Source organism: Crinia signifera, chromosome 1, assembly GCF_055691185.1.
Source record: "Crinia signifera chromosome 1, ASM5569118v1, whole genome shotgun sequence".
Taxonomy (NCBI): Eukaryota; Metazoa; Chordata; class Amphibia; order Anura; family Myobatrachidae; genus Crinia; species Crinia signifera.
The window spans coordinates 333,597,697-333,610,189 of NC_139217.1; the positions used below are offsets into that span (position 1 = coordinate 333,597,697).

General features: G+C 41.5%; 1 protein-coding gene across 3 annotated transcripts in view; it reads left to right on the top strand.

The window, feature by feature from the left end:
- The window catches only part of ARHGEF40 (Rho guanine nucleotide exchange factor 40), a 69,295-nt gene that overhangs the window by 10,622 nt on the left and 46,180 nt on the right, over positions 1–12,493 (top strand). For 2 of the 3 annotated variants that reach the window (XM_083145280.1, XM_083145278.1), the window contains exons 2-9: positions 1,339–1,536; positions 2,114–3,848; positions 4,050–4,229; positions 5,897–6,011; positions 7,109–7,205; positions 7,407–7,496; positions 7,963–8,070; positions 11,875–11,961. In XM_083145280.1, coding sequence (XP_083001406.1) covers positions 1,339–1,536; positions 2,114–3,848; positions 4,050–4,229; positions 5,897–6,011; positions 7,109–7,205; positions 7,407–7,496; positions 7,963–8,070; positions 11,875–11,961 — 2,610 coding nt within the window. The remainder of the gene's footprint in view (positions 1–1,338; positions 1,537–2,113; positions 3,849–4,049; positions 4,230–5,896; positions 6,012–7,108; positions 7,206–7,406; positions 7,497–7,962; positions 8,071–11,874; positions 11,962–12,493) is intronic. The other variant, XM_083145279.1, reaches the window with a different exon arrangement.

Below are 12,493 nucleotides of genomic sequence, written 5' to 3' on the forward strand. Positions count from 1 at the left end.
GTCTATTTGAGGAACCCCGAACCTTTGTGTTACTTCCCTAAACACCTGATGATTTAATTCCCATTCCCTTGGCCATACTTGTTCCCTGCTGAGGAAATCTGCCAGAGCAGATTTGATTCTGCCCACGGCAATATTTTTGCGACTTCTTCCAACAGGGCTTGACTTTTGGTGCCGCCCTGCTTGTTGACATATGCCACTACGGAGGTGTTGTCCGACAATATTCTTAGATGCTTGTGCTTTACTTGATCCTGAAAGTGACACACTGCATTTACTACTGCTCGCATTTCCCTTTGGTTTTAAGACATTGCGCGTTCGGTTTTGGACCACAGGCATTGACAGCTTGCTTCCTGCATATGTGCCCCCCAACCAGAGGAACTTGCGTATGTGGTCAATGTCACGTAATGAGGCTGAGATAGCGGAGTGTTTCTGTGTTTCAGGAATGGACTTTGCCACCACACCAGAGAATCTCTTGCACCTTGACTTAAATCTACATATCTACCTATCCTATACTTTGAGACAGGAAAAGACTGCAGGGTGTGGAGGAATGGGAGGATATATACCCAAGGTGGGCGGAGTCAAATCTACCTGTCTAAACATAGGAGAAGAGGAAATAACCCAGAGTAATGGCTGCCATGGAGGGTGAGGAAGAAATGTATGTTTGTAGGCATGCTGCATGAGTTTATATGCTGTATGTGTGTATATGATATGCTGTGTGTGGGTTTTGTGTGTATGCATGCTATTTGTATGTTTGTAGGTATCCTGCATGTGTATGTATGCTGTATTTATGTATGTACGTTGTGTGTATGTGTATATATGTATGCTGTGTGTATGACTTTATGCTGTATGTATGTATGCACTGCATGCTGTGTGTGTGTATCTATCTATCTATCTATCAATCTATCTATCCTGTGTGTGTAGGTATGCTATGTGTGTGTGTATGCATACTGTATATGCTATTTGTGTTTGTGTGTATGTATGTAAAACAAGGGGGGCCCTAAAAAATGACTATTGGGACGGGCAATTGGGCAATAATGTAATAATTGATTATAGGAAAGTGGGGAGGCCTGCTAAAAATTAGGTGGTGCTGGGGGGGGGGGGGGGGGGGGGGTAGTAGGGAGTCAATCAGCACAGAAGTCCATAAACCCCCGAGGGGGACTATGGTAGATATTGTCAATAGAATACTGGATGATTCATCACTGTAAAATATACATTTAGATTTGTACATGTTGAAAAAGTCTTTGGGCATTTGGCATTTTCATCATGATTACGAAAAGTTACTGTCATTTTGTCCTGTTAAAATGTGTACAGGATGATGTATAGAAAATGTGTGTTTTTCAGACCCCTCAGTCTGTGGAGGATTGCCTGCAGAGTACTCTATCATCGCTATACCCTCCCTTTGAAGTGACAGCTCCAACTCTCCTGACCCAGGTGTTCTCGGTGCTAGAGAAGACATATCGTGAGGACCCTCTGAGATATACTCTTGAATTTCTCATACCAGCCAAGAGAATCCTGCAGAATGTCCAACACCAGGCTTGTGTAAGAGTCTCCTCTATACCATCTTATCGTTCTTACATTACAGTAGGTCAGCGTTTGTATAAATATTATCAGCACCTTGGTGAATCCTATCAAGTTCTAGGATCCTACGTTCTATTCTACATCACTCGGCCTTTGGCCTCCTTGTCCATTTAGGACACCTATGTCCATTATTTTTGAATTTTAAAGAAAAAAGTCAGGACAGTCATCTGTTGGTCCCTTTCTCTGGTGAAAGGACACCAGGCCTATACAATTCCCAAAAAACATTATTGGGGCAGCTGAGAATCGGATGATCCTGGTCTGGAACACTAAGAGCTAAATTAACACTTTGGCAGTCATTACAGATATGTATTTATATGATCCAGCTAGTCTTCTTGCGGACGTACAGTGATCATCAAGACAAGATTAGTTCCACTAAGAAACAATAATTAAAATCTATGTAAAAAAAAAATATATATTTGTTTCAGATATTAAAAAGAATATATAATTTGTTGTTTTCATCTATTATCACCATACTAAGATAGTTATAGATATTTCTGCATCATTTATTTTTGACAAACCTTCTTTTTCTTTTGTGCAGTCTCAATATAGTGGATTTCTGTTCTTCCATGAAGGATGGCCTCTCTGCCTCGGTGAGAAGATCCTTATACAGCTTTCTTCACTTCCATGGCACTTTCTAAAGACTGGAGACTTCTACTTGCAAGTAGTGCCATACTTGGAATGCTCTCCAAGACTTGTACTTAAGTGCCTTTCCCAGGATGGTAGTGGTGTCCAGGAGATTGTGGTGCCTGAATCTTCCCATTCCTTTCTTTTCTCCGTGGAGTGGCTTAATAGTATTAATAAGGACCGTAGCTCAGTGCGCCTTGAAAATTGTCTAGCCTCCGTGGAAGAAAAAGTCCTTCGGCTACCATGGTCTGAAGTCATTTATCCACGTTTTATCCACAAAGAAGGCTTCATTGTGGGAAGAAAATGCCCCCCTTGTCCTATAATACCACCTCTGGAGTGCAGAAGTCCTGGTGATGGAGGTATCACGATTGGAGACTTGGTGGATCCCAAACTCAGCACATATCTTTCAACTAATCAAGAATATATTGAGAGCTGGAGAGAAGGTGCTTTGTCACCCTTATTAAGCTCTATTTCTGGCTCTACAAAAGACTCTGTAGAGGGGGAATATGTGGAACTTAGTCCCCCAAATCCTGGGTTATTAGAAAAATCAGAGAGTCCTAGGGGCACATGGGCTTCACGGGCAAAGACTGCACCAAGCCGAAAAGGCAAAAAGAAAGGACACCAGGCTTGGCTGCACCAGAGGAAGCCAGGAAAATTAGGTTCTTTGAGCACTTTAAAGGGTAGGTCTCAGGAAATATGGGACAATAGATCTTGCACCGCAAATACTGGAGAAAAAAGTAAGTCTGCAGCCGAGGGTCACAGTTATTGGGATGTTGATACAAGAAACTGTTCTACGGAGATTGATGTTGTGGCTGAATGGAGAAAGGGCTTACATTGCCTTCAGAGAGATGAGAGAGACATATTTTCAGAGAGACAGATTTGGGGTTCTTCTGAAAGAAAAGTATGTAATGATAAGGACTGCTCAGAGCAACAGACTGAGGTATCTTGGGGAGCTGAGAGAGCTGTAAATAGAGACCGTTCTCAAGGAGATGAGAGTTTAACAAAGACACTTAAAGAATGCTCTTTAAAAGTTGATATTCCTAAAGAAAAAGAGGATGTAATAAAAGATGCTGTTAACATTTCTGATGAGTGCCAAAGAGTTTCCCCTGGAGACAACTTACAGCAGTCCCCAGAGAGACAAAGTGAGACATCCAGATATAATAATATAATTTCTATTGTCGATTGCCAAAGTGACAACCCATTAGACTTTGTAAAACAGTTACTTAAGGAGACCAGACAGTCAGTGGATACGCCTGGCGAAGCATGTCATTCAGGAGTTTCTTCACTAATCAGGACAAGCAGAACATGGGCAGATGGTCAAGAAACATCCAATGTACCAAGAGAAGGGGATAATACTATTGAGGGCTTAAAACTGCCAACTAATGAGCTAAAACCTCAGCCAGGAAAAGGAAAACATAATGTTTGGGGTCAGGTCACTGAAATGTCTCATAAGACTGGACGGGGGAGAAGAAAAAAGAGAAACAAGAGGGGGAGGGGGCCTGTACGGGTAGATGCAAGGAAAGGAATTCACAAGGTGGAACAGCCCAAAGTTAATGCTAAGCAAGAGGGAATTGAACCTGCCACCCTCCCCAAAGCAGAAGAGGAAATTAACAGAAATGATCTGGAGATAAATGACCAAAAACTATCTGGTGAGACGTGCACAGCATTGCTGGGTATAATTATCATACTGTATAAATATTTATCATAGAGTATAAATGTCATAACATCAGTAAAAGATAAGAAGCTTAAAATAAAATAATTCATTTCAAATAGACAACTTCAAATAAAATGATTCATCTTTGTAGCGTTCAAAATAATTGAGTCATTACATTGTCAGCTTTTTTTGTTAGCAGATGCTGTCACACCACCTGCCAGCCAACTGGAAGAACCATCCACCTTGGCAGTTACGGAGCCAGAGCCATCACTTTCCCAGAACCCTTTGCTGCAGTCATCTTGCATCTCAGATTTAAAGTGTCTCCATAGAGATGCTAATTGGGACATATTGGAGTCCGGAGCATTCTGCTTGACTGGTATGATGTATTTTTATGTTTTTCTTATTTTGCAATGAATTCGAAATGCATTAAATATAAAGTAGGAAAGTGAGCAATGGGCACAAACAGGTAGAGATGACAAATAGAAATAAATACTTACAGATATATGCACAGAGAAAAAAAAAGCAACAAAACAAACTATTAACATCCTTCATCTGGATTAACCATTGTAGAATTCCCAGTGCTTCATACTAGTTTTTTGCATTGGAAAAAGTTATAGGAACTCCCGGAAACTCTGTACAAGAAGACTAAATATAAGGGATACAGTCATAATGTCGACCCTATTAAGGTCCACATGCATTGGGTCGACCACTGAAGGTCAACAGGACTTAGGTCGACACTTGAAATAGGTCGACATGGCTAAAGTCGACATGGGTTTTTCACGTTTTTTTTTGAGCCGACATGTGCCCACAGTGTGGTGAGAGAATAAAAGTGTGCCTAGTGCAGTGAGACTGCGTCAACATTCAGGACAAAAAAAAAAAAAAAATGGTTGTGTCAACCTTCTAACCCTGTCGACCTCTGCCATGTCGACCTATTTCAAGTGTCGACATATAGCCTGTTGACCTTCAGTGGTTGACCCAATGTCGACCTAAATTGTGTCGACTTAATGACCCATACCCAAATACACTATCTATTTTGATATACTGTAAGTGATCAGCTCCATCACATTTAATACCAAAACTATCCACTTAGACATTCAGTTAAGAAAACAACTCTTTAAATGTGTTTTTAGGTTGATTGTTACAGACAGGGCCTGCCAAAAGTATAATAAAGCATTATTACCGCTTCTATGCTGTACAGTGCAGCTGTTGCTTCATGTTAACAGCATGGATGTTCACCATGATAACTATGCATCGTGTTAGATCTTGTAGCATGTTTGACCTTCGTGACTAAAATGTAGTATTTCTCATTTAAAGTTGTTGGTACAAGAATAAATATATCCTGTAAGATTGTAAGCAGGGTCCTCTTACCTCTACATCTTGTTTAATTACTATACTTATTTATATACGTCTTTATACATATTTTCTTCCTATGTTGTTTTATACCATGCAGTGTACAGCAGCTAGCCAAAGTGGCCAATTGCTATATTTCTTTATTTAGTAAAAACATTTTTCACAACTGATTTATTTAACTTAAATTTAGTTTTTCTATTTCATAATAAATAAAACACACATATATTATATAATCTGGTGTAACACATGAAGGTGACTTAATTATTTCTATTTCATGTTTATATATTGCTACCTTAATACTCATTGCTAAATAAAGAATACGAAAACATTCATATCAGTCTTTGTCCTATTGGAGCTTAGAGTCTGTTTTTTGTACAGAGAAGAATGGTCATACGCTAAATTGTTATTTTAAAGAAGTTGTTATAATCTTCTAAGGTCTTCTTTTTTTTACAGAAACCCTCTGAGAATGAGACCTTCTAGGGAACAACTTTGTCATTCTTATATCAGGGTCAATGAAATCACACCCAACTATATTGTATAAAGTACTAAATGTATTGCTCCTCACTGTCTGCCAGATAATCAGTATGCTATCAGACTATGGATCCGACAAGTGATACATTCCGGGTGGGCAGCCATAGTCTCTGGAAGAGTCAAGCTCTGTTGTTGTCTCTGACTGCTGTCGTTGCTTTGCAGGAGGACTAGACAGGGAAAAGAGAGCATTGCTGGTTGTATTTCCAGCCAAAGCATCAGCGGAAAATACACAGAGAGACCTCCAGGAGGCCATCTTATATCTGTTCTTTCTTCTCAGGTAAATAAGAAATGAATAGTTGGAAAAGCAGGGAGAGAGCAATACTGGCTTCAATCTGGAATTAACATCCCAACACAGATTACAGGACTGAGCCCTAAACAAAATGGTTCCTGAGCCCATCAGTGGATCTGCCAGCTGTCATTAAAAGCCAGAAAACAGACTGCATAACTACAACTATCTGCAAAGTGACCTTTTAAAATGCCATATGACACGTTAACGGAGTATAGTTACTTAGTAGTGATAGGAAGCAGGTGACAGTGCTGGGAACTAAAACTGAATGAAATTAACTAATGTATAAGGAAGTAGGGAATAAAGGAAAGAAATAAGGTAGTGAAGGGAACTAGTGTAGAAAGCGAGAGGAATAGGGTGGATGGAAGTAGGCAATAGTTGAAGGAAATAAAATAGTGTAATTAAGTAGTATGGAATAAGTAGCGGATAATGGGAGGCAGTTGTGTGGAATAAGTGAGCTAGGGCAACACATCTGGAAAATAGTAAATACAGTATGTAACCAATGTCTTAGGACAGGATATGGGAATCAAGATAATGTGCCCCTTAAAATCTACTTAAATTTTAACAAATGATGTCTTCTGAGCTGTAAATTGCAGACTTTGAGAGACAAATGAAGCAATAGTTATTAGTGCCAAGACCTATAATACAGAAATGTGTCTGTGACAAAGCAATCTAGGTCTAGTGTGCATTCTAGAACCCACTATCTTTGAAAATCCATGCAGTTCCTCTTCCCTACCTGGGGAGTCGCTGTCTGCTGTAGTGCTTCTAGCACAGTGTGGTCTGTATATCAGCACTGATATGCAAACCAGACCTGGGCTAGAAACACCACAGCAGACAGCGACACCCCAGGCACGGAACAGGAACTGCATGGGTTTTCAAACATAGCGGGTGCTAGAATGCACACTGAGGTCTGTAGCTTTGCATTTACTTTTTTCAATTGTTCTTTAAATGTGACTTTGGATTACTATTGGATACCCAATGGTCAGTGACATAAAGAAAAACTGTATATTGGATAATGAATCAGCAGGTCTGTATTGGGAATTGGTCAGAGATGATGACTACTCTATATCTTTTTCACTGTTCCTCAGGTCTGATCTTCGTGACTTGGGCGTGACCCTCCTCCTGGATCTGCGAGATTGCACAACACACCCTGAGACTTTCCTACAGATGCTCCAACACAGCAAGGTACCAATGTCCTGAGAACATAGATGTTGGCTGTTAATGAGGCCATGACTGGGGGAGCGGGCAGCTGTACAGTATTCTGTAGGTGATTGGTCTGCCATGCAGTAGTCACATAGAATGCTGAAACATAAAGAAGAGGGTAAGATAGCTGAATGATATTACATTGTAGCATGATATAATATACAATATCTTTTTTTTCTACAGGACTCAGTCCATAAATGTATAAGCCGCACCTTATTAGTCTGTGATACAGAGAACCCTGCAGCAGCTCAGAATGACCTTCCCAATGCACAGGCAAGAATGCAGCTTCCTTCCACAGTAAATGAATAAGTAAATAAGGGGCGATACCTTCACAGCGCTACAGTCTGGTGCCACAATCTGCTCATCCTCCAGCATAAAGAGTGGCATTGATGGCATGTGTACAGACTTGTGACTCCTCATCAGTGTTTCCATATCCCTGCAGTTTATTCTGGACCAGGCTGTGTTAGCGTGAGCGGGAGAATGGAAACTTTCCTGTAGGATGGAAACTCCGCTCTTTTCTTTCTATTTCAACATTTGGGTTTTCCCCTCAAAGCTTTCTATAGACCTAAATATTGTAGAGCAGATGGAAAACTATCATCTGCATGCATACCAACTACATATCTATATAGGCCCTTTAATAAAATAAACCTAGTGACTTCTTAGTTGTCAGAGTTACATGTGTTGTCACTACTCAGTGTGTGTGTCCTGATATTGCCATGCCTCTCTTTGTGCCCTGTAGATTGTGCTGACATCGGAGCTGACACAGTTTGTGGAAGCGGAGGAGCTGCCGGAGAGTCTTGGGGGAAAGAGACCATATATACACAGTGAATGCGTGAAGAGCCAGCAGGTGAGGTGTACATCTGTTCATCTTGTGGACCAGATTCTCTAAGCTTCAAGATTGATAAAATGGAGAGTGATAAACAGCCAATCAGCTCCTGTCTGACATTTTTCAAACACAGTCTGTGACATGGCAGGTAGGAGCTGATTGGCTAGCTGTTTATAACTCTCGGTTTTATCACTTTTGAAGCTTAGAGAATCTGGCCCTGTATGAGATACACGTGTATATATGGACGTGTATAGGAAACTGCCATTAGCCATCACGGATATTAAACATGCATCCTTGCCACTGATCACATCCTGATTTATGAAGGGCTCGGTCAGAGGCAGATGGAATAACCAGACAATCACATCTGGCGTGACAGAGGATTTCTGGCTCTCCTATTGCTAAATGAAAACATTGCACACAATTTTTATTTGGAATAATACAAGAATTCATGTGGTCCTGCTTAATGTTAAGTATCCCATTGCATGGAGACTCTAGCCAATTATCCATGTGATAACTAAAACTTGAATGGAAAGCTCAGACTTACAGGCAATACGTTATACTGAATAAGTGCAGAAAGCAGAATAATTCTGCATTGGCTGAACACATGGGTGAGGGTTCTGTCTGTTTCTTGCACATACCGGCATATGCATACGTGTTTATTATATACTGTAGAAGACACACATGCCCTGAAGATATGTACAGCTGAGATCTTAAATACATATGCATCCAAAGAAACGGTGACACAGTCATCATCATCAACAACATCATCATCAAAATTAGATGTCACTGCTGTAGTACCTCCACTCACCATATCATTCCCCATAGTCTTCTACTGTACCATCACCCCCAAATTGTTATCTTTTATTATCTGCCTTTATCCTACCAGCTCATACTGTATCTAGTACTGTAAGTGCTATTACCTGTATCTGCTATCTTAGCCACCTCCATGCCTTACCACCCACTGCACTGCGTGTGTGCCCTTTAGCAGGAACCAGTGACAACCCTGAGATAGCATGCCCTTAGGAATTGAATCCATTTACATAGCGTGTGTATTGCTTTAGCTCCAATATTTATGGGTGCCTACTATGTGTTTAGTTATACACAGATGCACTCTCATACACCTAGCGCCAATACGTCATGCAGCAGAAGATGCCTGGCGCGAGTGAGCTGCCGAGTTCCGACGCTACTAACGTCAGGCTTTTTTTTTTAGACAAAAAACGCGTTGCAATGCAATAAGGATGCACCAGGACACTTTGCTGATTAATTGGATATACTGTATTGTATGTGACTGAGGGGACCATTTATTATTGCATTTTTGCAACCACATCCCTGAAAACACCCATTTTCAGGAGTTAATTGCAAATATTAAGTAGATACCTTCTGCTATCCCTCCATTTCTGCATGCAGGTTTCTATGGGAATGCGATGCTACCCGATTTATCAATAACCGTAATCCTAAACATTCCACATACTGGCCCTCACATTTGAAAATGGCACACAGAGTATTGTCAGATGGGCAAAGGGTTCCCCCGGAACTCACCCCGGAAGCGGCCACTGTGCAGTGCAGTCCAGCTGATTACGCATGCACCTCATCCACAGCAGCCTGCAGAGCACATCGCAGAGGCAGCTCCTTTTGGAGGCCTTGTCCTTAGTGACCAATGCAATCACATATTGCAATGCGATCCAGATTGTATTGAATATGCAATCCATAATAAATGGGCCCCTGTGTCTGTATATGGAGCAGAACAGAACTTGTATTTGAAAAAAATCTGTGACTTCTACAGTGTAGCACTTAGGGGGTTATTCTGATTAGATCGGTCCGCTGCACGATCAGTGCTTGTAGATCAGATATACCATAGAGGTGTCTCTGATCTGCGTGCACTGGAGAAATCATTCGATGGTCGCCGTCCATCGAATGATTTCTCCCCCGCATCCAAGGCTGCGACTGGATGATTATGCAAATCATCCATTTGACGTTTGATCCACACACACCAAAATTCGCAGTGTTCTGTGTGGACCAGAATAAGATCCTTAGTGTACAGATTCAGAGACTCAGGGGGATATTCTTGTTCAGGTGCATTTTGGTTCACCGGCTGCATGCACCCTACACAGCGTGCGGGAGGCGGGGGGACCGGGCTGCCCCATTACCATATGGGTGCTCCCATGAGAACGCTGGGCGTTCTCATGGTAATGAGGCCGTAACATGGGTGTGGGGGGCGGGCAGCTGACATCACCGGATGTCAGCTGCCCGCCCATATCCATTCCAGCATACACACATATGGAAGTGACTTGAATGTCACTTTTATATGCGCGTACCTTCCATGGTTGGCAACCATTGAAAGATGTGGGAGGTTACCCGCAGCATACGAATGGATGTTTATGCTAAACATCCATTCACAGCCTGTGCGGGCGAACCCACATTGCAAGGGGAGGGGGGTGGGCGGACATTCGCAGGGTGGGGTTTGGTGGATTTGCAAGCCTTGCGAATCAACCAGAATAACCCCCTCAGTCACACACTGTTATACAAATGGTATATATCAATTCACCAGTGCATCCTAGTCACATTGTGTTGTGACTAAGATGCTTCTGTTGGAGACAAAAAAATGCCTGGCACTAGAAGCTTCTCAATGTCACATATGTAGATATTACTCATCTAGTGACATAACTTAGAATGTCTGTTCTTGTATAACCCTGGAATAGCAGAGATGTAATAGTCCCATGTTCATTACACTTCAACTTATCCTTGTGTTTCAATTGCTCCTAGCTCTATATTGTAAGCTATTAACAGCATGGCACTTGTCTCCTATTGTATCAAAGCTTTTGTTTTAAACCCCTGTTTAAGCTACTTGTGCTGTATGACAAGTGTAAAATAATAGTTATTCAGATTTCACGGCTACATCACCCTGTTTTATCGGGATGCGGTCATCTATTAGAATGAACTTAGGTCTACAGTCATTAGGTCGACCCCACTAGGTCGACTGGCAGGAAGGTCGACCTGACTTAAGGTCGACATGGGCCAAGGTCGACATGACTTAAGGTCGAATTTGCATAAAGGTCGACATGAGGAAGGTCGACTGGTCATAAGGTCGACATGGGTTTTTCACTGTTTTTTGAGCCGACATGTGCCGACAGGCGGTATTTCATGCCCTACCATCCACTAGGGCGTGGTGGGAGAATAAAATAGTGTGCCGAGCGCAGCGAGGCACCGTGCCCGAAGCATTGCGAGCGAAGCGAGGGTCCGATTCTCATTGCCAACTGTGTCCATGTCGACTGTGTCGACATTCGGATAAAAAAACAGTGAAAAACCCATGTCAACCTTATGACCAGTCGACCTTCCTCATGTCGACCTTTATGCAAATTCGTCGACCTTGGCCCATGTCGACCTTAAGTCAGGTCGACCTTCCTGCCAGTCGACCTAGTGGGGTCGACCTAATGACTGTAGACCTAAATGCAGTCTGACGAATGATCCCATTCCGTTTTATCATCCAAACTCAGAGAACTTGATTGCAATCAATATACCTTTGGTTTCATTTAAAGTGCGTGATAATCTCAAATTAAGAGTTATGTTATATATATATATAATTTGGCACAATCTAGCATGTATTGCATCAGCTGCTCCCAGGACCTCCCGCTCTTGCTCAGTAAGTGGGCATCTGCGAACGGGTGCTGGCTATCATGTAAGGCAAAAAATTCTTTGTGCATTATAGTTTTCTGTTTTTCCCTAAATGTAAAGCACAATAGTGTACTGGTGCTATATAAATAAATGTTAATGACAACATCCCCATATTAATATATTTCTTATCTGTGGCCTCTTTTCCTTATGCAGTCTCTGAGCAGCCTCCATTCTTTATGCGCTGATGTGCTTCACTCACTGGAAAAGGTGACTCAAGATGTAGAAGCTGATGTCACTGAGGTCAGTATCCTATTTAGCCTTGAGACTGACTTTATTTATTTCTTTATTTATTTACAGTTTCGGTACTCGTTTCCTAGCAGAGCACCCACTAAGCAAATAGCTTAGTGTGCTATTCTGCATAGGAACATCGATGTCCATGTTAACTGCACAGGAGTGCTTATACAATGAAATATTGCATAGGATCGCATGGCACCAAAAGCGTACACTACTCACTGAGACAAAACATGTACTACACACTGCCCGTGTAATCTAAAAATAATAATAATAATAATAACAACAAAAAAAACTCTTTGCTTGTATTTTCCCTAGAATAGAAACCAGCCTAGCATTGGGTGGGAGGGGACATTGGCCATTTGTAAAATATTTAATTAATAGTCCTATACTGTATATAGGAATGGCAAAAGCTATTTAAAGGTTATATTGCAGGAACTACACACCTCTGCAAAATTGCCTGTGTTCTCGACAAACTCGGTTTGCACTAAAGTTAATTTATCGCTTATCAGTAAGGATGAATTGCTTTCATTTGTCAACG